This window comes from Saccoglossus kowalevskii, chromosome 6 (genome assembly GCF_978046115.1).
Source record: "Saccoglossus kowalevskii chromosome 6, keSacKowa6.1, whole genome shotgun sequence".
Lineage (NCBI taxonomy): Eukaryota > Metazoa > Hemichordata > Enteropneusta > Harrimaniidae > Saccoglossus > Saccoglossus kowalevskii.
In genome coordinates this window covers 16,254,747-16,280,385 of record NC_140646.1, presented here as the reverse complement: position 1 = coordinate 16,280,385, position 25,639 = coordinate 16,254,747, and the positions used below count along the sequence as shown (strand labels likewise).

At 38.1% G+C, this 25,639-nt stretch overlaps 1 protein-coding gene across 1 annotated transcript in view; it reads left to right on the top strand.

The window, feature by feature from the left end:
- The window catches only part of LOC100369674 (uncharacterized), a 31,381-nt gene extending 6,145 nt beyond the window's left edge, over positions 1–25,236 (top strand). The window contains exons 4-21 of the mRNA XM_002737457.4: positions 719–1,072; positions 1,879–2,214; positions 4,114–4,461; positions 5,395–5,751; positions 6,012–6,237; positions 7,155–7,328; positions 7,578–7,769; positions 8,490–8,621; positions 9,969–10,137; positions 10,486–11,549; positions 18,807–19,192; positions 20,031–20,172; positions 20,862–20,981; positions 21,721–21,843; positions 23,012–23,122; positions 24,051–24,194; positions 24,826–24,969; positions 25,088–25,236. Coding sequence (XP_002737503.3) covers positions 719–1,072; positions 1,879–2,214; positions 4,114–4,461; positions 5,395–5,751; positions 6,012–6,237; positions 7,155–7,328; positions 7,578–7,769; positions 8,490–8,621; positions 9,969–10,137; positions 10,486–11,549; positions 18,807–19,192; positions 20,031–20,172; positions 20,862–20,981; positions 21,721–21,843; positions 23,012–23,122; positions 24,051–24,194; positions 24,826–24,969; positions 25,088–25,236 — 4,671 coding nt within the window. The remainder of the gene's footprint in view (positions 1–718; positions 1,073–1,878; positions 2,215–4,113; positions 4,462–5,394; positions 5,752–6,011; positions 6,238–7,154; positions 7,329–7,577; positions 7,770–8,489; positions 8,622–9,968; positions 10,138–10,485; positions 11,550–18,806; positions 19,193–20,030; positions 20,173–20,861; positions 20,982–21,720; positions 21,844–23,011; positions 23,123–24,050; positions 24,195–24,825; positions 24,970–25,087) is intronic.
- The last annotated feature ends 403 nt before the right edge of the window (positions 25,237–25,639 follow it).

Here is a 25,639-nt window from a genome sequence, read left to right as displayed (position 1 = left end):
ATTTGGTAGTGTCAAATGTACTTTAAATGAGGGTGTCAAGTTTAATTTAAAATAAGCAAACAAAAAATGCCAGCAAATGTTCAATATTTAGCGTATTTATGTTTTCCAATCGACAATTATTCAAGTATCTTAAAAGCGTTATGATTTTGTTTGCAGGTACCGTTTGTGCGAAAACTTTTTCGATGTTAGGTTATCTGTATTCACATCGAATATGAATGATGTACACAATTTCCGATGAAAATATACTCTAAAACTATCTGTTTGATTGTTATTATATTATTGTAGTAGTCGCAAATATTATACCAAAACAAAACATCTGCATATGAATACCAGTAGTATTTACGTTATGAATGTCGCTAGGGTTAGGGCTTTGTAATATGTTACATATGTAGCGGGGGGTATCATCCGTTTGTTCTGACGAGCGGGGATTTGCTTTGCAGTTCTTCGGATTTACATCTAATCTGTTCACGCATCTCACTCAGCGGTGATTCTCACTAAACTATAAATATGTAGTGTGTAGAAACGTGCAATATAAAATGGAAATCCCAATGGCGACCCCAAACGACCGTGGTTGTTACGGTGCCATCTGGGGCAATATATGGTGTAGTTGCAGGTTGAAGCGCACACACATTCGATATTATATTAAATATCTACTTTATTATGTATACTATTACAGGCAAATGACGCTATTACATTGATTTGTTCTTATTGTTTATAGCTGGTATTTTACTTTTTTAACACGGAGGAATTCAACGATTATGTTGATATTTATGACGGCCCGTCTGAAAGTTATCGGCGCATTGGATCATACTCCGGTTCGACTATCCCTCCTATTATCACGTCGTCCGGCGCAACGGCGAGTATCACGGTTTATTTCCACTCGGACGGTGAAAATCAACTTCAAGGATTCGAGGCTACTTTTAAAGCCGTGGCAAGACCCAATGTCGCATGTGTAGGCACGTTTTACGGCAGCGAGGGTGTGTTCTCATCTCCTAACTTCCCTGGCTTCTATCCAAGCAATCAGGACTGCTATTATACCATAACAGCGTCAGTTGCCAGTGCGGTGATTCAGGTAAACGCTTAAATAATGTTCTACAGTACCCGATCAACGTAGTTTTCTTTCACACGCATTCTGATCTCCTTACTCATTCACATCAATAATTCACGGCAGTTTGTCCCTTTGTCTATCGGACATCAATCAACAGGTTGCCGAATAAAAAATAATGTTTGTGTCCGTGTGGACGTCGTCCGAAAACAAGTGTCCTTTATTTCATGCCACGTCCATCACCGATATGCTCCATGGACAAGACATCACCATGTCTGCACATCTACTTATTTTCCGATTTGATACAATGTACCAACTACCGGCCGCTTAGTATGTCCTAACATCACTTAAGTCAGACATGGTAGCTTCAATACATTTGTCCCAGAATGACCGATTGGCAGCCATTTTGTTTAGTTTTCCATGAAACCCAATATTAGTCTCTGCCCCAAACAGGGTTCCCCTTGCAGGGTTGTAGCATATGAGTTGTAGGACATGCCAACTTCAGACCTTCATTCTATTCGCTTCTTTGCCATACTCCCTCAAAACGTCATATCGGTAACAATATAATATGACTTGCAATAGCATGGGTGTACTTTTGTTTCAGTTATCGTGTTTTGAAAATTTGAACACTATTTTGCTTAGTTGAAATGACGTGAAAACGTTACGTGGATGATATGGTTGAAATCACAACAGTTCATCGTTTAAAAAAATAACATCGCTCATGTCCCTCGAACCATGACTATGGCGACCTCTGTCCATGTTCACCATAAATCCCAAATGTCTCAACTATCGTCACTAATTATAACACATACTATTTTCACTATCCTCGCCAGATTGAATTTTTACAATTTGCCACCGAAGAAAACTACGACTATGTCAGTATATATGATGGTACGTCGACGGCTGCCTCACTACTGGGTACATACAGCGGACTAAAAATACCGTTAGTACCGGTGTCAACACGGTCCACCATCACGGTGTATTTTCACTCGGACGGTTCAAATGAGTTCCAAGGATTTAACGCGACATTTCAACAAGTAAACACAACTACGTATAGTTACTTTGTTTCTGATTATGGATTCATCGCCTCGCCCGGATTTCCCAATTATTACCCAAGCAATCAAGACTGTTATTATTTCATAACAGTGTCCAAAGGAATGTATGTTCAGGTAATTTGAGTTAAGTTTGTTAAGAAAGCCTTTCATTTTCTTATCGTGTTACGCTACACCTTGGGTGGAGTAGGATTCCTAGGTAAAAGCAAATAAGAAATGGCTTTGATGTTAGTTTACATGAAAACACTGAGTGTGTTCTTTGTATTTGTAACACAAAGTGACCGGTATGAACACAATGTAGTGGCATTTTTGTTCGATAGCGGGATTTGTTTGAATTCATTGCGAATCAAGTTTTTTTTTATTGGACCTGTCGCCGTTACGTCGTGGTCGTTGCACCGAACGCATGATTGTTAGATCCGTGTTCAACTTGGGTTAAGCTCAAAACTGTGATCAACATCCCGGATCCCCGGGTACGCGTGCAGTGGAATATATAGAAGGGGGCAAAACCACTAGCCGAGATTATTTCACAGACGTGGGGCAATCCAAAACATTGAATACATTTCATGGGGTTGACTCGTCCGGACACTGTAAATGAACAGTTTTCTGGCGATTTAACGATTTTCACGAACCCAGTGACGATAAATAACCCTACCGCACAACAAAGGTGTATATAACGATAAATGCTAGTGCCAGGTTGTTAAAAATTGAAAGGCGGCAGTACAAAATAAGGGCGTATCGATAAACAAGTTTAAAATGTTTTACTGTTTGACTAGCTCTTGTGTAAATCCAAACACAGCCCCTTAACAAATTGTGATCCAACTTAGCAGTGATGTGTTACATTTACGAGTAGTGCACGACTGTTATCAAGATGTACTATTTTTTTCAGTTAGAACAATATGGCCGCCGTCACCGGGAACTCGCATGCAAATGAGCTGGTCTGACGTCAAGCATTTCATTAACATGCGCGTCGTTTAGATCTCAGTTTATTGAAAATGAAGAAATATGGCAGGAGTGTTAATTGATTAATTTATCGATTACTTATTAACGCTAAACTTGGTCATTACTATAGAGTAGTGGTCGGTCGGTTTGTAGTCCGTAATATGTATATGTACGTGTATTACTTTTCAGCAAAACCTTGCATTGAACTTGTTCGCACGACATTCTTTATATAGGTGGTGTAATTGCAAATAATGGCATGCCATCCGGTGTTAGTGGCAAGTGTATAACAAGCGTGAAGCAAGCGGCTAACGGAAACATCACATCTTTTGTTGTTTCATGTTTCCCCGAGCTTTTTCCATGTTTTTGCGCCGTCGACAATGAAACCGTATAAAAACGATTTCGTTTATGTAGAATGAAGCATATGCTTCGATCATAAAAATAAATACACGGTATATTACATCAACTACTGCACAAAGCGTTGAATAAACTTCGCTTCTGCTCACAAATTCAAAATGGTTTACGAGTGAGGGGATACATTTGATATGAACGATTGATTCATGCGAATTAACTTCATCAGATCACGATGTACTCATTATATAGAGAGCGAGATCTCAGAGCATTCAAAGTCATACACGTTTGTCTCGAGTATTTATATCGATCGACAGATGATTAGACGGGTCAGGAAATTATTGCTTTGCAACCTTGATCGAGATAAGTTGCTACTAAAATAAACAACATATACACACCAACGTAAACTCAAGGTGGCTTGGCTCTTGTAGGGATTACGTACAACTATGTTTGAAATAAACAGTGTTTAAAATAAATGCCCTGTACATATAGTGTATGTTTACATAAGACGAGTAATGTCCGACAAAACAAATCTCACTTTGTGTCACTATGGTAACACCTCCTTTTTACAGCTGTAATCTAAATGTAATGTATCAACATACAAGTGCGAACCTTTAGGCGGGCCTTGTTACTACGTAATTTTATAAATCTCACGAGCAAATTATTTTAATTTTAGTCTTGCGTTCACGAACGAATATTTCCAATAGTTTTCTTCCATTTTGTTCACAGCTTGTTTTTACTACATTTAGTACCGAATCCATTCACGACTACGTGGAAATCTACGATGGTCCGTCCCCTGCGTCCAGTCATCTTGGTTTTTATTCGGGAAACAGTCCGCCGTCAGTCCCCATATCGTCTGGGAATACGATCACCGTATACTTCCACTCAGACGGGATAATCGAACGCCAAGGATTCAACGCCACCTACAGGGCAGTCATAACGACCAACGTGGGGGACTGCGGCGGTACGTTCAATTCGGATATGGGCGTCATTGCAACACCAAACTACCCAGATCATTATCCGGGAAACCAAGATTGTTATTACTACATCCGGGTATCTGATGGTCTGTTAATACAGGTGAGATTTTCAGCATATCGTTTTATCACATGTATATGTGATTAACTTGTTTAAAGTAAATTTAAAGACACAAATGAAGGAGGTACGTTTGTTTTTTCCCCACCAACCAAGGCCAAGGTCGGCTCTGTTTTTCATTTGCTAAATAGATAACAATCTGGTTCTTATTCACGTATGCAAATTACTTGTATTCGTGGTACTTGCATGGACACCATATTACTTGCCAATTTTCGTGACAGGCTCTAAAGTGTAGCTGACTGTTTGCCCCAAACATTCTAACATGCGTTAGCCCGATGTGGTGGAAGTATTAGTGTGAGCCAGCATCGGGTAACTGTGATATATATGCAACAGGTAAAACAAGTCGTTCCCAAAAATCATTGCTACGTATGTCATAACCACCTTCATATCGCAATAGGTCGGACCGTTTTTTGCAACGATCTGCTGAACGTCCTAGATTAGTGCTACAACTAACACAATAAATATTTATGCTGTCATAAAACTGTGATGTTTGTTTCCCACTCAAGCCTAAAATAATACATGTACACGTGAATTACAAATTACGAGTTACTCTAAAATATTTAACCACAATGCCTTCGTTGTTGACTATGGGTTTGTTGGTCCGTACACGGACGTAAACATGTACCCCATGCTCCGTGTTATCACCAACCTCACGCGGTTAGCCAGTGCTCAGACTAGTAATACAGTCTGAGGCCAGTGCTAGTACCAGTATAAAGGTATATGCACACGTATACCCCGCTGAGGGCGTTGCGCTTAGTCTAGAGGCTGGTTATCCACAAATACAACTAATGCCGTCAGTCTCGCTTTGCCACAGGTTGAGGTCACGTGCCCCTGCGATACATGGTGATGCCATTATAATGTAGCACTCACTGGCATTTAAATATCTACAATTATACTCATTTAAATTTCTTCCCGCAGCTGGAATTCATTCTTTTCAACACCGAATATGAACACGATTTCGTCAGTGTCTTTGATGGGTCGTCGACTTCCTCCACGACGATACTGAATTCCTATTCCGGATCCGGTTTGCCATTAGTGCCTTTTTCATCAGGTTCGTCTCTGACAGTGTATTTCCATTCCAATGCGGACGGAGCAGGACAGGGGTTCTACGCCAAATTTAAAACCGTACTAATGACGAACAATACTGGTAGTCACTGTGGCGGAACATTCACAACAGACTGGGGAATTTTTACATCCCAAAACTATCCAGAACATTATAGTACTTTCCTTGATTGTTATTATTATATAACTGTGACTGCTGGAAACAAAATCCAGGTAAGTCCATATTGTTGTAGACGTTATTAATAAACGCTACGATATACTTGCCAGTAATTTGATTTGTCAGCACACCGCAAAAGTTTATATTCTGGTGGGACATGTATATATATATTGTTGGGCCTTCCAGTGCCCATTTTTGATAACGTTCATTCAAGTTGCGTTGCGAATACCAGCAAATACTAAACCCAGCGGGACTGTGACTAAGCGATAAAGATTAGGTGCATACTAATAGCGTACATATTTGCCTCATGTTCCAGGTACAGTTCAATATTTTTGACACGGAGTCGTGCTGCGATTACATCTGTATTTATGATGGGAGCAGCACTTCGTCGTTGCTTCTCGGTAACTATACCGGTTCCACGTTACCGCCTCTCATCACGTCAAACTGGTCACACGTGCTTATTTATTTCCACACCGATGGAACGGTCGGAAGCCGTGGATTTCAAGCAGTTTACACTTCGCAGCCTCCCAAAGGTTTCTCAGGTAATGCTACACGTTGTAAGGGCGTGTCAAGTTATATCGAGTTGCATGTTCAAACGCCGAGTAGTCTGTAGTCGTATGTCCATCCATGCTGCACGTATTACTGTGTTTATGGTCGATACGGTTATCAGCGCACGCTTTCTGTTAGAATATCACGGGTGTTAAAGGGAAATGTACCAATAATTTGCCGCGGCAAAAGTGTTTGGTTTCCACCCGTAAAACCGACAACAGGTTATATTAATTTTCGATTTACAGTGGGATAGTAGTTGATGAAATATTGCTTACCCACCATACGTGATTAGTGAAACTTACTTTATTGTGTTTATACAATTCTTACAAATGAATAGTTGTACTTACATCTTGTCTTATTAGCTATAAATTATAACAGTTATATTGTCAATCAATCAATCAATCAATACACTGGTATTATTGTTAGACACACAAAATACGGAATAGAAAATACTGCAAAATACGGTGAATGTCAGGTTTTGGGAAGATTTGATGCCTGACAAGCCTATGGCTCAAATATTGCTGCTACATTAGACTTACACACGGCACTGATTCCATACGCTTGAATTAGGCCGATTTAGTGGCCGGTTTACTGTTTACATATTAACGACAAAGTAGGTCATGCATTGCCGTTTATATTACGCATTTGATTTTTTCTTTGTAAATATACGGGTTCACACTTTGCATACAAATTCACATGCGTGTGGAATTGCACAAATGAATCCGATCCCGAATTACGCGAATGAATCCGAATCCGATTTACACGAATGAATCCTTTGCCAAAACTATAGGTTATTCGACCCAAGGATGGTAATTCGCGCATTATTTAGCTTCAGTCTGCCTACTGCCTCGAGCGAAAAAAAAATCTACCGCTGGCCGTCATGGTTATTATAATTATATATTTGTTTCAGTTTGTACCAATAACCTTGCCACATCCCTTGGCGGAGTGATATATTCGCATGATACGTATCCGGATGATTACCAGTCGTCACCACCGTGCTCACTGGCCATCAACACGTTTGCATATTACGCCAACATCTATCTGAAATTTGTGGATATTGATATGTACACTGTAAACGACCATGGTAAGTACTGTTATCCACACTATAACACATAGCACGCGTAGATGACACATATTTGTTTGTACACGTTGCATCGGACAGAGGGTGTGAAAAAGTGTATTCACTGGTCGTGTAAGAATAACGTAACACATTTCTTCTCCCTTTGTTACCCATGAATCTCAGCGGCAAAATGTACCCAATAATATTTATTAACCAGGCGGGCTTTATTATTTATCTATTTATGTTCGAAAATACATTATATTTGTTTTTCAGACTGTCTGGGAGGAGATTACATAATCTTGTCTCGCTCCAGTGTTGGTCAGTATACAATATGCCATCCCAACGACACGGCTGATATGTACATCACGTCGGGGGCGTTCGAGATTTCCACTCGGTTTACAGAACCCACCCATCCACGCAGGTACAGGGGATTCAAGGCGGTGTATTCCCTGTATTACTATGCCGGTAAGTGCGTTGCAGCCTTTGAAATAATAGATTCCCTTTCCTTTCAAAAAGTTTGTTTGCCGTTTGATTTTCCGGGGGTGTATGCGCTATAGTCAAATAAAATCGCCTGTTAACCAAAGTCGTACCGGCCTTGCTTGCGCGAACCACAACCACTGAGATTTGTCCGATTGTGTGACACGATTCGTACATTCTCCAGGGGAATCGATCTTGTCGGTGGTCAACGACACGGGGGGTTTGAATACGAGGCCCATGTATCATGGGTTAAACAACCACTATGCTACCGGTAATCGGTATCTTTCGACTTTGATGCCACTGGGCATGAACTAATTTGCACGGAGCGATATGAATGCAATGCTCCGCCCGAGTTCCGTCGTTTAATTAATAAAAGGCTGCCCCTACACCCACTAGGGACTGCGATTGGCCTATTTATTCGGGTGTGAATGTGCTCAAAATGTTATTTATATATTGCCGTGACCTGACTGCCATGTGATCTGTTCCCAGCCTAGTTGTCAGTCCTTGTTTCCTTTCCACATCACTTCATATGCAGCTGCAGACGATCATCAACGGTTCATTGCGCTCAACAATTGTCAGGAATCCGTTTATATCAGTTCTTTACACTCCGTAATGTCGTCATTTCCTGATTTACGAACTCGGCGACTGCATCTCCCTGGAGTATAACAATATTTTTTAACGTTTGTGTAATTTTTCATTTCTATTCAGGAACCCATGGCAATTGTACGTATGCCAGTGATTTCAAATGCGACAACAATCGGTGTATAGCTGGATCGCTTCGCTGCGATGGAAATGATAATTGTGGCGATAACACTGATGAAGAGGCATGTGGGCTGAAGGGTATGTGATTTTTATAATCTTACAATGGAATGGACAATTTGAGCCATTGATTACATCTGTCACCCCTGGCAAGAAATGTCTATACATTTTAACCAATTTGCTCTCTGCGCCAATGATATTGGACGTACGTACGATTTCAGTCGCGTATAATTATTTGCCCTGCTTCGTCAATATAACTGGTTATATTCTGATTTTTTTTTAATATTGCTATTGTGGCTGTTGTTTTTAAATAAACTGGTTACCCTTCGAATGTCCCTGTAATTGACACAGTCAGCCGGCATCCAGTTTTCGAAAACAAATGAACATCGGTTTATTACAACTTTGAAACAAAGATGTAATCATTGTAATATCACAACGATCAAGTTCATAACATTTTGAAATATTTATGTGTATTTCTGACATTAAAGTAACCCGGTAATTGAAAATTATCAGCGACTCGTGCGCATGTATGGCCAATCAGCGCATCGCTTACAAAGCGGCGTTGCTCGGATGCTGAAGCTGAACAACAAGCGAGGCCGTTTCATAAGCAATGTGCTGGTTGGTTGGTAGGAAGCAACAACTTCCTTACTTCGCTGAATTACTGTTCCTGATAGCACAGTCATGATTATGAACTAAATGTGTGTGTGTTTTTTTTATTTTTATTTCGACGTACATTGCGTATATGCCCGTTACTCGTGATAACAGACACAACCAGCAAACTTCATAAAACGAATTATGCGAAAACTTCTCCACAGTGCCAGTGAGGGCAGTATACATAAGCAAACCTTCGATTGTCATTTCTCATTTATAATGCGTCTAGGAGTGACTTTAACTGGATTTAAAAAAAATATTATTACTAAATCAGCTCAAACTGTTATAAATACTCGTTTTATTGTGTGATTTAAGACATTTTATCATTCACCAATGTCAAACATACATGGCTAAGAATGTCAACAATATTTGTGAATCCCTTTAGTCGGAGTAACTAGAATTGACTGGACTAGCTGACAGTGGCTGGCGGGGTTAACGGGCGTGAACAATTAGAGTAATAAGTGACAGTTTGGTTAACATGGTTGAACTGTGTGGCAATGTGGGTGACATGGGCTGAGAATTTACATGCAGTGTCACGGTGGATGACAGAATTTAGACTGACTGGCAGTGTGGTTCTAAGAGGTTGAACTTAGTGATAGTGTGGGTAATTGGGTTGAAATGTGTGGCAATGTGGGTGACCTGATTGGTAGTGTCGTTGACAGATGTTATACTGACTGACAGTGTGGACGACAGATTGGCCTGACTAGTAGTATGTTTAAAGGAGGTTGTACTGACTGTCAAAATTGTAAATGTAGGATTATGTCTTTTCTCCTGTAGATGATGCGGCCCTGATAATCGGAGGGGCACTTGGTGGCTTAGTTTTGGTGGTTACAGTTGTCGTGTTGGTGGTCGTATTATATCGCAAACGAATTGTCAAACCAGTCTCGCTGAATGTGAACGGAGCACCGCCCCCAGTGTTCACTGCATATAATACTGGTAACCTAGGGTAAGTCAAAATACTTTTCTGGTCATGCATCCATTATATTATATTACTATAAGTGTTAATTAGGGATGCTATTTGAAATTTATAAATATTTTATATAAAATCAATTCAAGCCTTCGTGAAACCCGATGCATGCGCCTTTATAATTATATAACGCTAATTGTGGTTGATTTGTTTGCGTACATTTCTAGGCTAATTAATGTACCTGCGTTTCTAGTTTAATCAATGGTAATTTATACACCCACGTTTCTTGGCTAATTATGGATGATTCATCTGCCTGCCTTTATATAATAGTCTTGCCGTATCAGTTTCGTAGAAATTATAAACTTTGTTTTTGTTTCCACATACCAGGTTAACAGATGAACAAAATGGTGTCACGTTACCCTCCGATTTACAGCAGTCCACAGTGTCTTACCGTAATAACAAAGCAGAATCTACACCACGGTCAGAATCGCCGATATATGCCTCCCCGATTGATCTTCCATCGCCGATGCAGATAACAGTGCCTGAGCCCCCGCCCGATCTTGCAACGGCAGCTAATGATCTTATCGCCAATGTGAGGACAGTGCGAGATGCCTCTGCTGATTTGCCAACTATACCCACTGAGACATTGATTCAGGATTCGCCAGAGCACCATACGCCTCTCGACCTTCCGCATCAAATGCATGTGTTTCGAACTGATTTGTTAGCGTCACCGGTGCACGACTCGCCGATAGATTTACCGGCGATACCAAATCAAGACCAGAGGAAACCAGGCCCGGTCTCGCCATTGAAAGACCCGCCTGTTGATAGACCGTTGCAAGGTCAAAACTCTAATCGGGCGGTGGAGCCAGTTTATGATTCCCCGACTCACTCTCCATTAAGCTCGCATACGTCTCCCTTGCATGGTCAAATGAAGAACCACAATACACATGACAATTCAAGCTCATCAACGCCGCGTATTTCAATGAATAATTGTTTTGTTTTGCCATCAAATAATCCCCGGATGTACCGACAAACCTCGCCAGCGGACAATCCAGGAACAAATCGAACTGCTTCTGAAAGTAGTCGGAACACCACAATTGTGCCCTCACCAAGAACACCTCGGGGACACGTACATAGCTCGAGGACACGTCGCATATCGCAACCAGGTCGGAAATCTAAAGGACGTCGCGCAATGTCGCCAACCTACGCTAGCCCAATAGATGCAGTGACCACGCCGCCAATGTCTGGCCATTGCAACAACAGTTTTGACTCTTCCCAACAAAATGAGTCGCAATACCGCCCCGAAGGCAATGCAGCTCGCAACTCGCACAGACGATCGCGTGAACCTATCACGCATTTCCTTGATCTTACTCCGACCAACTTGAATCCACCACCGGGTGAGGCGCCACCACCTTACGACGAAGTGCGGCAAAGTACGTCGGTGTATCTCTGTTAATAGACAATGACAACGCGTAAGCAATGAACTACCGTATATTTACAAGATTCGCAAGAAAACCTACAACATTCAGTGTAAATATCAGAATACCAACACTTTACGAACTATATGCAGGCAGTCCCTTGTATGCCTTTACATAGTATTATTGTATAGATAATTGGCCATTTACTCGGACGATGTTTTCAAATATAAACAAAATCGTCCCTTTTATTACAGTAATATACGGATACTTACTTAAATATACGGCGTGCCATTTCCACACATTTCTGTCTTTTCGCACTTATTTTTTAGATTTTTAATAAAAACTATGAACAGGAGATACAACTGTTCCGGTAAATTGATACAGTCCATATTCAGTGTGAATTGTGATTTACGGATCAGAAAATTAAATACATTATGTTAATGCAAATTGCTTTCTTATTGTTAAGGTCTCTCAGCTGAACGAATCTGGATGGCGGCTATCATGTGTCTTGTCATTGATTGGTTAAATGTGATTCGGATTCTCCCAGACTTGCATACAGTCTTTTGTTTTTTCAATAAAATGAAATATTATGCGAATGTATAAATGACGAAAGCCTGGGTACCGTGTTTGCTTCGCGGTCTACCCTGATTTCGCCATTTATATACTCAAATAATATTTTATTTTATTGAAAAAAATCACCAAAAAACAAACGAGACTATGCAAGTCTAGGATTCACAACATTTATTCGGAATCGATGTCCTCCCTCGTGAAAAACGTGGGGTTGATCAAAGGGCGGTGGTCGTCGCGGCGCATCGCGTCGTCTCCGAGACTTCCATAGCGAAGTACACAACGCGTGTGAGATTTAAACACGCTCTGCGCGACGACAGTCATTGCCTTTTAAGTGGATGATATGCTCTGGAGACACTCACTTCAACTTGAGTGATTGATGGAAATCCCAACATTTAGATCAGTAGTATTTATTAGGTCTGTTTAATCCAAATTTCTCTGTAACACTATGTGATATATGGCGATGGTGAAATAGTCACATTTTGACTTCAACCATCCATTTTCCTACATTAAAATAATGTAAAATAGAAGTTCAAGTTGTAGTACATTAACAACGAACCGAATAGAGTCATGTCATACGCCAACCATAGGAACATACAACGGAACCTAATCACAAATTGTACGCAAATAGTGAGTGTGAATCAAACTGCGACTTCATGAGTTCAGAACTGATCTATCCATTGGTCGCTTGGTTGCTGTTTTACAGTAACGACCGGTGTTTCATTTTCTTTATTTCCACTGTCAGTACGAAAATAAGTCACAAAATAAGATTTTGTTTAAACAAATGGCTCAGACTATTTGTAAGCACAATATTTGATATCATTCAGTTTTCAATTTGTCACGTTTTACTAGTATTCCAACATGAACATACCAAGCAAAATGCCACGTGTAAATAACACTCAACACTCTTATTTTGGCCATAGAGGAGAAATGTGGCAAATGATAACACGGCTGATAACAGAATGTAGATTTTTGCACTTCGAACACTGCGGGCGCTCTTTACTATAGTGCCAAAGTGTCCTGCATTACCCATCCGCCGATCATCACAGCAAATAAAATTCGCCCTCTGTCATCGGGATGGAAACTAATCGCGTCCCATGGAATAATGCCAGATAACACGTACCGGTAGCATGATATCGGCGGGAGATTACAGGGCATGCACATAGGTGTAGTATGTAAGGAATGCGTTGGCACGCAACTGTAGTATTCTCGGCAAGTATACTGTAAAATTATTTATCTTAGATGGAATTAATTTTCGTCGATGAAGCAATTTTGTCAGTTTGTATGAAGTTTAACAGTCCTTGTTCGGACACAGTCCGAAAACGGGGACTTATGGAGTGACCTCTGTGCATACGTTCGTGTGTCCGTATATCTTATACATGCCTGGACCAATTTCATTCAAACTTCACACATACATCATACATAATATTGTACATATGCACACCAATTGTCACGATCTGATTCGAGATGGTCGAATGACCGCATACGCTGTTTACAAATGAATTTTGTTCAAACTTAGTACATTGGCAGTTTTGTTTCAGTGACTGTGGTTATAGTGCTCTGACATCCTTTGACTGATTATGTTAAAGTTTTAAATATTCATTATACATCATCTCATAGATATTCAGAAAATGGCCGAATGGTGGACATTTTTGTGATTAAAAATCATCAAAAATCAACCATTTCTGGGATTCCGGAACCGAATCTTGGTGGCTTATGAATGGGTTTCATTTAAACTGAGCCCATACATTAGATATTATTGGTCTCCGATGCACGCCATTTTGTTTTCAGATCGGACTCAAAGTGGCCGACTGGCAGCCATTTTGTTTTAAAGAATGCGGTTCAAGTGCCATATCTCTGACATGTTTTGACTGATTGTGTTCAGATTTTAAATATTCATTGTTATTATTTCTTCTAATTAAGGCTGTTCCAGATCAATATCTCTCAATATGGACACGTACTCGTACTATATTACTATAAACAAAACTATATAACTCAGATTTGATAACTAAAGGGGTCTGTGCTATGCATGGCTTGTTTTCACTGGATTTCGATGAGTTGAAACTAAAATATAGAAACAAGGATATTTTCACTGGATTTTATTTTGTTTCATTCCAACAGTGCAAATAGTAAAAATAAATTACAAGTGAAAATTAAGTACTTTACAATACATGGGTTTTATTGACATACTCAAGCTATCGTTTGAAGCAATGTCTAGCTCCGATAACGGACGATACTAAATGATTTTTTTTTTCTATTTATACTGATCGGACTTCATCTCAAAGCTCCATTCCTTCTTGTGTATTATATGCAGAACACCTCCCACTGATCATTGTGATCAGTTGCTATGGCAACAAATCCTGAAACATTGGAGAACTGAAGCTATCCGGCTCTTCTCATGATGTATAATCACGATGTTGTAATCAAGCAAGGCCATTGAGTCATGTTTATTTTTATTAGAAGGTACATCTAATGAACCATATAAAATTCTAAAGCCCCCATAAAACGTACATGGGTAAGTGGGCGTTTATCTACAGCTCGTACAACTTGAACTTGACAGTGGAAATTTGAAAAATAACGCCAGGAGAGTAATGTCAGTAGTGCCTCTTCCCTGATACTTTGAAAAGGAAAATCATATATGTCTGATTTCAGTACTTGATTTTTTCCAGGGGTATTTCCATGAAAATTATGTTTTAAATCATGCCTAATATTGACCTTCATGTACCTTCTGTACATTATTACAAATTCCCCCAAATGTTAGGCGTTCACTTTCAAACAATATATTTTGAGTATTTTTGTTGGTATTAACAGTATAGGCGGAATATAACGGATAGCATCCATTGTCATCAGTCAGAAGTCCAACTCGTACATTGCGGTCAGTGTAGTTAACGTGTAATGTATTTGCACATATGATGTAAACAAAGTTATTGTTGCCTTACCAAATATTACAACATATATTTTAAAAACACAATCTTTGTCTGTGTCTGATTTCCACAAATCATAAAAGGTACATCGTGTTCACAACAGGGAGCGAAATTTGAAAAGCAACCAATATTCTTCAAGCTAGTATTTATTTAGTTTTTATTTTTCATACTGTTTGACTGTTTTTTCGAGTTAAACAATGTGAGCTGGCTGGAGCCTTCATTCCTTGTCTATTTCTTACACTAGATACCAGCCGAACCCCTCCCCCGCTCGTAGGGACTCATAGTTCCTGGGTTCCCTGTGTTTTCACACGTTTAATGTTACGAGGAATGGAACAGGTGAACTATAAGAAGTGAAAGAGACTGTTAACATTCGCTCATTTGAACTCTCATGTCAATTACAATTTACTCAGTGTGTCTGAACTGCAGAACTCAGAAACTGCTCGAAGCACCGTTTATCTTGATGCACGAGACATGACTATTCATTCCGCAATCACACAGCGTGTCAACAAATGTTGGAGAATACGCCCTAGCATGAAAACGAGGATAGAGATAGTAAACAAAAGGGGAATATTATTGCGGTGTGCAAACTGTCCTTGAAAGTGAAGCCCGATAAGTTGAAGATGATGTTGACAAGCCATACTAATAGCGGTTGTGGTAGTAGATACACCGCATCGCAATTATTTGATTGAGTTTTATGACGACCTTAGCGGCAGAACATATTCAGCATATTGAAATGCTCGTGTCAAATTAAGTGCAACCATATCTCAAATGTACTTGTATTCGGAAGTAACATAACCAACATACAATATGGTTCACTATACACAAAAAACAGCGACAAACAAAATAGTGGTCAGTGTTCATGAAACACATTAGTTATATTCCTCAAATGTTCATTATAAATTACTTCTGGTGTATCAAGGGCTCCAAGGACCTTGTTGTCTGTTTGAAATTATTGTACCTAACAAAAACAAATGTTTTATAAAAATCACCTGTGGTGGCGCACTTCACAACATGTGGGTTTCTCTGTTATGACCTTCAAACCCACCTGCAATCTTTTGTGTGTTTCTAAGGTTTCGAAGAAAAAATAAAGCCTCAGTAACGTAGAAGTAGTTCATTAATCCACAATTGTAATCTTTGGTGTGTTATTATATTTTCATATATAAACAACCACAATTAGGCCAAAAAAACAACAACTTATGTTGCTCTCAAGTCGGAAAACTCTTGAAAACTAAGGGTATCGTAAATAGCCGAGGTATATGGAAAAAAACGCGACCCGATATTTCATATTTTTCGGTCGGTCGCTCAGGGCAACAAAACAATTCTGTTTTGGCCTTATGCAACACAAATCTCATATGACTGACTTACCGCCGAGAACCCCCCCCCCTCCACACACACACAAATGCATGCAATATAATAATGGCGGTACAAGATCGCCGCCCAACATCGATTCTAGACTCACCGGTATTATACAATCTGAATTCATTAACATTATAAGGTGAAACTGCTAAAGACTACACGATTTCCCGGTATAATCTCATGGGGTGGGCAGCTTTTAATTTAAAGTTCCATTGATTTCACTTTTTGCAAATCTGCGAAGTACGATTCCCGATAGTCGCACTACACAATGTTAACCAAAGCCTGACTTGATGGGAACATTTTAAAAAATACCCGTATTTAATAAAAGTAATTAAAATTACAATGATGATTTTAACCACGGAACTAAAAACTATGCTTTCAGTTCTATGGTTTAGTTATACATGGAGCTAGCTCCATGATTTATACAACCTAGACCACGCGGTGACGTTGTTTAGGGTGTCAACTGACGCGAGACACCAGCCCAAGTATCGTGCCGGTGTTACGCCACCAAGTTCTTTCCCGCAAGGATATGAATCTCTTAATAAAACGTTAAGCTGATACATTGCATGATGATCATACTATACGTTACAGCAGGGGAGTCGTCACCTGCGCATGCGTCAGATTGCCATAGGTGTCATTGTTTACAAACAAACGTCTATCCATGAGCCTTTGCGTTTTTAGCATGTGTTGTTATCGTCGCTTGGGACCCAATTTCCGCGCGTGCGCAGGTGACGACCCTCCCGCTTTAATGTATAGTAATCCGCTCAAGTTAATATAGTTGGTAGAATTATAGTTTTTCAAGCATTATAGACAGCTATCAAATAAAGAATTTAAAAAATGCTATCATATGTCAAGAACTTTGTTCAAATATTTGACCGCCGAATTCGACGCAGGCCGTTCAATATTTCATCGGGATTTTAAAAGAAAGGTTGCTACTTCCAGTAAAATCCAACGGAAGCAAATTAACGTACATCAAATTGTGGAGTTTATTTATTAAGCGAAATAAAAACTGTTAGAACAAACATTATTTTCGCAAAATAAGAACAAAGGGCAAATTTGTTTGGCGCGTTGAGTAATGGCAGTGTGAATGTAAGTACAATGTCATAACAAAAAGAACCGAGATTTATTGGAAACACCAATGTTTCGAGCCAACTATGGAATTGAACCCGGGTCTTTCAAAACGTATGTCAGTGACTGTGCATATATGTAACTATGTATTCCTGTGATAAATCAGTCTATAAGCAATATGTTAGGTCTATCTTAAAAAATATACATTCACATTACAATCACATTATAGTTACTGTAATAAACAGGGAACTCTCGTGTAAGTGTACTTAAAATGAAATTGTCCTCGAACTATTCAATAATGCCGAACAAGCAAACGTAATTCAGGACAATTGTCACGTGGCCTCGGTCTAAACAATAAGGACTATAGTACAAAATACGCCAGTAACAAAACTATGTTACATAGGAGACTTTAGAAGGTCTCGAAGGTAACTATGGTTGCATATACTGCTTTGAGTTGTATATACTGTTTTAAATTGTAGATCCTAGTGTTTTGAGTTGTATATACTGTTTTAAATTGTAGATCCTAGTGTTTTGAATTGTAGATCCTAGTGTTTTGAATTGCAGATCCTAGTGTTTTGAATTGTAGATCCTAGTGTTTTGAATTGTAGATCCTAGTGTTTTGAATTGTAGATCCTAGTGTTTTGAATTGTAGATCCTAGTGTTTTGAATTGTAGATCCTAGTGTTTTGAATTGTAGATCCTAGTGTTTTGAATTGCAGATCCTAGTGTTTTGAATTGTAGATCCTAGTGTTTTGAATTGTAGATCCTAGTGTTTTGAATTGTAGATCCTAGTGCTTTGAATTGTAGATCCTAGTGTTTTGAATTGTATATCCTAGTGTTTTGAATTGTAGATCCTAGTGTTTTGAATTGCAGATCCTAGTGTTTTGAATTGTAGATCCTAGTGTTTTGAATTGTAGATCCTAGTGTTTTGAATTGTAGATCCTAGTGTTTTGAATTGTAGATCCTAGTGTTTTGAATTGTAGATCCTAGTGTTTTGAATTGCAGATCCTAGTGTTTTGAATTGTAGATCCTAGTGTTTTGAATTGTAGATCCTAGTGTTTTGAATTGTAGATCCTAGTGCTTTGAATTGTAGATCCTAGTGTTTTGAATTGTAGATCCTAGTGTTTTGAATTGTAGATCCTAGTGTTTTGAATTGTAGATCCTAGTGTTTTGTATATACCGACCACTAGTAATGTGATCCTTATTTTTCTTTTATTTTTACGAGTGCCACGACGAGTTTCATTGAACGGTGGTATTTGATTGTCAGCTCTTCGCTTTGTGTATGTTAACTTCATTGTTATCTGGCAATCATGGTATTTCAACCTTGATTTCAACCGACTGACGTCTTCATTGTACACTGCTCTGAACAAAACAAGACGTTGTCACTTGGAATAGTTTCCCACAGTTTGGGACACATTGGTCTCGTAGAGCGGCGAGAATGTCTTTTGAAAACAGCAGAGCCAACGGCAACGATTCGGTCGGTGCCAACACCGACTTTAACTCCCATTTCGGCAGAGACAAACCCCGAGATCCCCCAACAAGTTCAGATGATGTGGACACAAGCGCGAAACGGAATGCCAAGAAAATTGTCAATGACTTTATGGGGTCTACTACGGCCCATGGACTCCCGCGGATATTTGACGGGAAAGGAATTATCGTGGCGATTTTCTGGACGATAATATTCCTAACAGCGCTGGCGGTATCAGTGTGGCAAATACAAAAACTCTTTAAACAGTTCATGGACAGGGATGTTAACGTTAGGGTAGGTAAAGGGTTTTCTAATTGAAATCTACGTTTACGTTTTGCCCCTATTGATTTACATTATGGGGTTGTGAAATTGTAATTTTTTTTCTCTTCACCCACAACAAATTTATTTTCCCAACTCCCCCAACTCCTCGGTTTTCATATAGGTAAGTTCTAATCTATTCATTCTCTACTAAATCAACAGAAGACGTCCCTATTATCTGCAAATAACTATTGTTGAAGCATGTCCTTTCATGCCCACTTGAATCAAAGCCATTGATAATAGTTATTTGTTCGGTAAGTGAGTGGCTTAAGCCTACTCATAAACTAAAATACCCAGAATTTATTCATTTTGCAATAAAGTGTACTCCAAGGCAATATAAGAATATTGTCTTAAAAAAAGTTGGGGTCACCAGCCTTATTTTTTGTATTTTAGTTAAAAATCGCCATTTTGGCTCTATTATAATGCTTTTACCATAGGTTCCTATGGCAGAGATATTATGCAATATCTCAAAATCTAGCCTGGTGACATAGGCTGAAACAATCATATATTGTTAATGGTGGAGTACTTTTTGTTGTTCTGAATTATTTAAAAAATCTGGGTTTTAAAAAGTGTCAAAAATGCAATTTCCTTTAACATTGTGTTCTATGGAATTGTTCTAAAAATAGCAATTTTCAAGAAATATTAGGAAACGTTTCTCAAAAATCTTAACTGTAACACACAAAATAATGGTATTTCATTGTACCATGAGACATTAGCTTCATGATTGTACATAATAAACAAATGAACATTGTCATGTGTTTTATGACCAATTTTGTCAAAAATTATGACAAAATGATTATGATTATTTTTTCAGATTAAAGTGGTGTCTGCAACAGGTCTACCATATCCAAGTGTTTCGATATGCAATACGAACAAATTACGAAAGTCCGCCATATCAGAGTCGCCATACAAGCAACTCATAACAGTTGATACGGAAATAGTTCGGCCATACTATGGTAGGTCGATTACGTATTCTTCTCCAATGATATATGAATAAAGCCGTATCTACACATGATTCTGCGTAGCTGATAGTAACTTCCCCATTTTTTCCTGAAACGGGTATTTTGGAAAATGGTTATATCAGGCAAAGTCCCATCTATCTGTGTATAATGTCAGGCGTTTTGAGTAAGTTTGCCTAAGACCCACATACACAAACACATACATTGTAACCGACCTTCAAAGATAAACGAAGCCTGCGTCAGTGAGCGTCTTTCTGCAGTTACTTTCCTTGTATCAAGGTGTATGTTTTTTCTATTCATTTCTATCATTGAAAAAAGAATACTTTGTTCGGAACAATTTGTACTGCTATTTCCTGAAAATTAGTATTTTTGAGAATGTTTCATTTCAAGTTGTCCAAATTGTTAGGACAGTTATTAGTGTTATTTTGTGGTATATTAAGTCATTATACACAATGTACAATGGGTTGGTTGAGTGGAATAATTTCAGTCTTTGGAGATATTAAAAATCGTTTTTTTTACTCATGCTTTCTTCAAATATAAATACGCATGTAATTCCATGGTACATTTCAATTTGTTTGGGTAATGTGAAATAGTGTCTCTTAGAGTAAATATACATTTAGTGTTAGAGTATTGCCATTATATTAAACCTTATATATATATATACCCACCTTCTTTGTTCATTCTAGCACATATGTGTATTGAAGGTGACTTCCGTTGCAATAACAATGGTTGTATAAAGAGCTATTTGAAATGTGACGGCTATGATAACTGTAGAGATAGAAGTGATGAACAAAACTGCAACTACGGTGAGTACATCGCGATACATATGCAAGTCGTATAGACCTTTCCTGTGACGTGAATAGATATCAGGGACGTCGTTCGGAACGTCGCTATTGTTTTGGTTCTATGCTCTATCGTAAAGGACGAATGTTAAAACACCAAATAGAGTTGTCAACTTTATGACATTGATTGCACCATTATAAGTATGTACTTTATTGTAAGCATGTTCGTTATTGTAAGTATGTATTCACAGATAAGTATGTACTTACTTATTGTGTGTACCTTATTATAAGTATGTACTTATTTTAAGTATGTGCTTCATTGAAAATATGTACTTTATTGTACGTATCCCGTGCACGTTATTATAAGTATATATTCATTGTGCTTAATTGTAAACATGTGATTCATTGTAAATATGTACTATAGTGTAAATATGTACTTATTGTGTGTACTTTATCATAAATATGTACGTTTTATTGTGCTTTATTGTAGTATGCACGTTATTGTAAGTATGTATTCACAAGTATGTACTTACTTATTGTGTGTACGTTATTATAGGTATGTACTTATTTTAAGTATGTGCTTCATTGAAAATATGTACTTTATTGTACGTATCCCGTGCACGTTATTATAAGTATGTATTCATTGTGCTTAATTGTAAGCATGTGCTTCATTGTAATCATGTGCTTTATTTTAAGTATGTACTTTATTGTACATATGTACTTATTGGTAGAATGTACTTTATTAGTAGTGTGTTCATTGCAGGCAAATGCGGTCTCACGCAATTCAAGTGTAACACCGGAAGTCCCCTAGGCGCATGCGTGGATGAAACGTATAGATGTGACAGAATTTTGCACTGTTATGGGGGTGAAGATGAAGACAACTGTGGTAAGTTAATGTTCTATCCAATAATATTAAGGTAGCGGGATAGTCTTTCTGCTAGAAAAAAAAATGATGAAGGCTCCAGTCAGAGCAATTATGCCGAAACCTATTAAACCTATAGTTGTTTCTGTAGACTGTATTTGTTTAAAGTCACATGACTCTAAAAATAAAAAATAGATCGGTTAAATGCATAACGTGAAACGCTATTAGCATAACTGTTATTTTGTTGTCGAAAAAAAAACATTGTATGAGTACGTCATGGAGTATAAGTGTTAAAGTATTTTCTTTCTTCTAATTATTATTTCCATCATTTCTAAAATTGTAGCTGTTTCTGCTATTTAGTGATGTCACGTTCGTATTTTGGACGATGTTTTAAAATACGGGAAACATTTGTAGAAACAATCAAAATACAACTTGGAAGCTGTTATTTGGATTTAAGCAAACTGGATTTGTTCAGAATTGAAAATGGAGAAAACGGCACTTCTGTGAGTCTGTACTTTCGGCAAGATTACCTCAAGTTTTAAAATTTACAATTAGATAGATTACCGACAAATGCATAATTTGAAACGTTTTCATGAAGTGAAGATAGTGTTTGAACAGTGTTTTTTGACCGATTTCAGAATACTTTCCTTAAAAATTTGTAATTGAAAAACGTAGGAGCTAATCTTCCATCACACCCACTTGAGCTTGTGTTGTTGTATTTGACACAGGTACTATAAGTAACAGGCACAAAAGAACCCATCCTGTTACCTTAAATGTGTTGTTTTTTGGTATCTGAAAATTTACTTACGCAATCGTTACTGGACGATCTACCGAAAATTCATTTTGCGTTGGCTAAATAATATAGCACACATTCGATATGACCAACGAACTTTCATAACCATGTACGGTGATGTGCGATGAAGATCTCACAAGAAACGAACTCTCGCGATTCATGAATGTTTGAAAGCTATCTCATTTCGTGTGCATCAATCAAACGTAGCCGATAGCGCCTAATAAAGCAGTGGGTACTTGGAAATGTTTTACTTAAACAGAAATGAACGAGACTGGCAAAGGGCACGAAATTAGTTCTTTCACAAATTAGGGTTTAGGTTTCTGTTGTGAATTTGCAATCATATTGTAATTTAATTCGTGCAAATGACACCCTTGCACACATTCATTTTATATTTTCAAGAATGTAAGGACAAGAAAGAGTTCAAATGTGTGACATCAGGCCGCTGTATTGCGCTATCCAACCTGTGTAATGGCGTAGAAGACTGCGCAGATGCTAGCGACGAGAGCAACTGTGAGTATTTTGGTTTAATGAAAACACTTGCACATTTACTTTGAATGAAGGTCGGCAAGGGGTATTTTCGTAAGCTGTAATAAATTGTTTTTATTTTCGTAACATTGTAATTTAAATATATAAAAAAACGTAAATTCGTAGACATGAGCAAGGTGTAAAATGTAATCAGCTATTTTATTCGTCCGTAATCTGTATATTATTTTTTGTAAGCGTATAAGGCATTTTTCAAATCAAATGTCGTAATTCGTACGCAACTTTCAATTTTGATTCTTAAACTCAAATTATCAAAAATATTATAAAAATGTAATTAGGAATTTGCTTTATCTGTAAAGTGTAGAAACCTATTTTTCACTGTATATGAAACTTTCCATTTATTTCCTGTAGGAACGTAAAATGCCGTTTATATTTCCTGTAAACTAAACCATACTATACCTGTAAGCTATACCCCTTGCTCACCTCATGAATTATTCAATTAAGGATGAGGCGCATATAGCGAAATCTGTCTAGAAACCGGCTTGTTAAACTTTCTTTCTTTTTCTTTCTTTTTGTTTTAGTGAGCCTATTTAATTACGGACAACCTAGTCATGAAATTCTCACAAATTACTAGTAATGTGGATGATCCATTACATTCACATGTACTTCTTGAGTGAAACACTTAAAATTATTCAGTCAACAGAAATGATATAACATTCGACGAAATCATGTATGGAATGCACAGCTTATTACGGCTGATCACTATGTTTAATCCAGTTTAAAACACAGAACAGTGATGGTTATTATTTTACGAACACATAAATACCGACTCATCTCTGAACTGTGACAAGTGTTAATCTATGCCACGAGGGGAGCCCACTCAATGAGTGAAAATACCGTACCTATACGACAGGTTCAAACTGCCCTAATGTATATTTCTAAATGAACACACCAGGTACAAAAGGCGGAATGTACTGCGCAAATGATTACTTCCAGTGTGATGATCAACGGAAGTGTATACCACCAAGTTGGCAATGTGATGATTACAGTGATTGCGATGACAACACGGACGAACTAGACTGTGCAACACAATCTACAGGTAACTATTTACGGAATAGTTAAAAACGTAAACTATTTTAGCATCACATTTGGGCTATGAACATGCAATTGCTTGTGACATTCAATTTGTTATTAACTTATTAATGTTGATAATAACTCGACAATTAACGCATGCGCATTGCACGCCAAATTTCACCGGCCGGGCAAGACACCGGTTAACTCATGGTCACGTGCTGGTTACGGCATGCAAACCCGGAGCGCGAAACTCGATTGGCTTATGTGATGTAACAATAAAGTAACTATGATTTCATTATTTTGTACCTTGGCTGTTCTAAATTGAAGAGTTTTTATCAATCAATTTGTCACAGTCAATACGCATAACTTAATTTGTAATAAATTTGCCTCGTTTGTTGTCGTACTTTGATCTTATATACAATGTCATAACCTGGTTACGGCATTTAGCCGCAGAATGTCTAGAAGGGTCATTGGCTAATTCCAAGAAAGCCGTGATGCAAACGGTAGTAATTCGTACGACATGCCACTGACACTTGTTCATATATATATGTTACATACATATGTATATATATATGAAAACGTTTCTACTCATTGCGAAAATTAGATATAATATATATATATATATATATATATATATATGTTCTACTCTGTTCCAGGAGAAACGGGTATTTTGGTTTGCTCAAACACAGAATTCCAATGTGATGCAGCGAACTGTATCCCACTATCGTGGAGTTGCGATGGTACCGTAGACTGCTTCTCGGGGAACGATGAAGAGAATTGCGACGATAGCGCAACAAACGGTAGGCGTATTGAATATTCTGTTCAAACCGAGTCACCCAAAAAATATTTTAGCAATTTGAAATTATATCATCATGAAGCAAATATTTCTACATTGATTATTACTTATATGTCACACAGATTGTGACTCGGATTTATTTATGTGCGATGACAACACGTGTATTGTGAGTTATTGGGTATGCGATGGAGTGGCTGACTGCTTGGACCAGACTGATGAAGCGGAATATAACTGTGGTTATGGAAGCGAAACTTCTAACGGTAATTATTAGAGCAGTATTTGATTTTCTGATTAGATAACATGATCTCTAGTGTATCTAATATTTCAGGTTTCGTTGCCAGATCTAATGATTTTACCCTTGCCATCGTGATCATCATAGTACGTGGGAGGCGAGAATGCAATTTTGGCGCTTTTTGTGAATTTTCGTTTTATAAAAATAATTGTCTTGCAGCATCGAATGGAGTATAGAACATATGAAAGCGGAATTAGCTACTAGTGCCTTTGGCGAGTTTCCACGATTTTTTTAGCAATGACTGTATTTAAAAAAAAAACTTCTTAATTAACTTGAAACACACAGCACCATGTAAGTTGTGCAATAGAATTAATTTGCTTGTGATATATATATATATATATATATATATATATATATATATATATATATATATATATATATA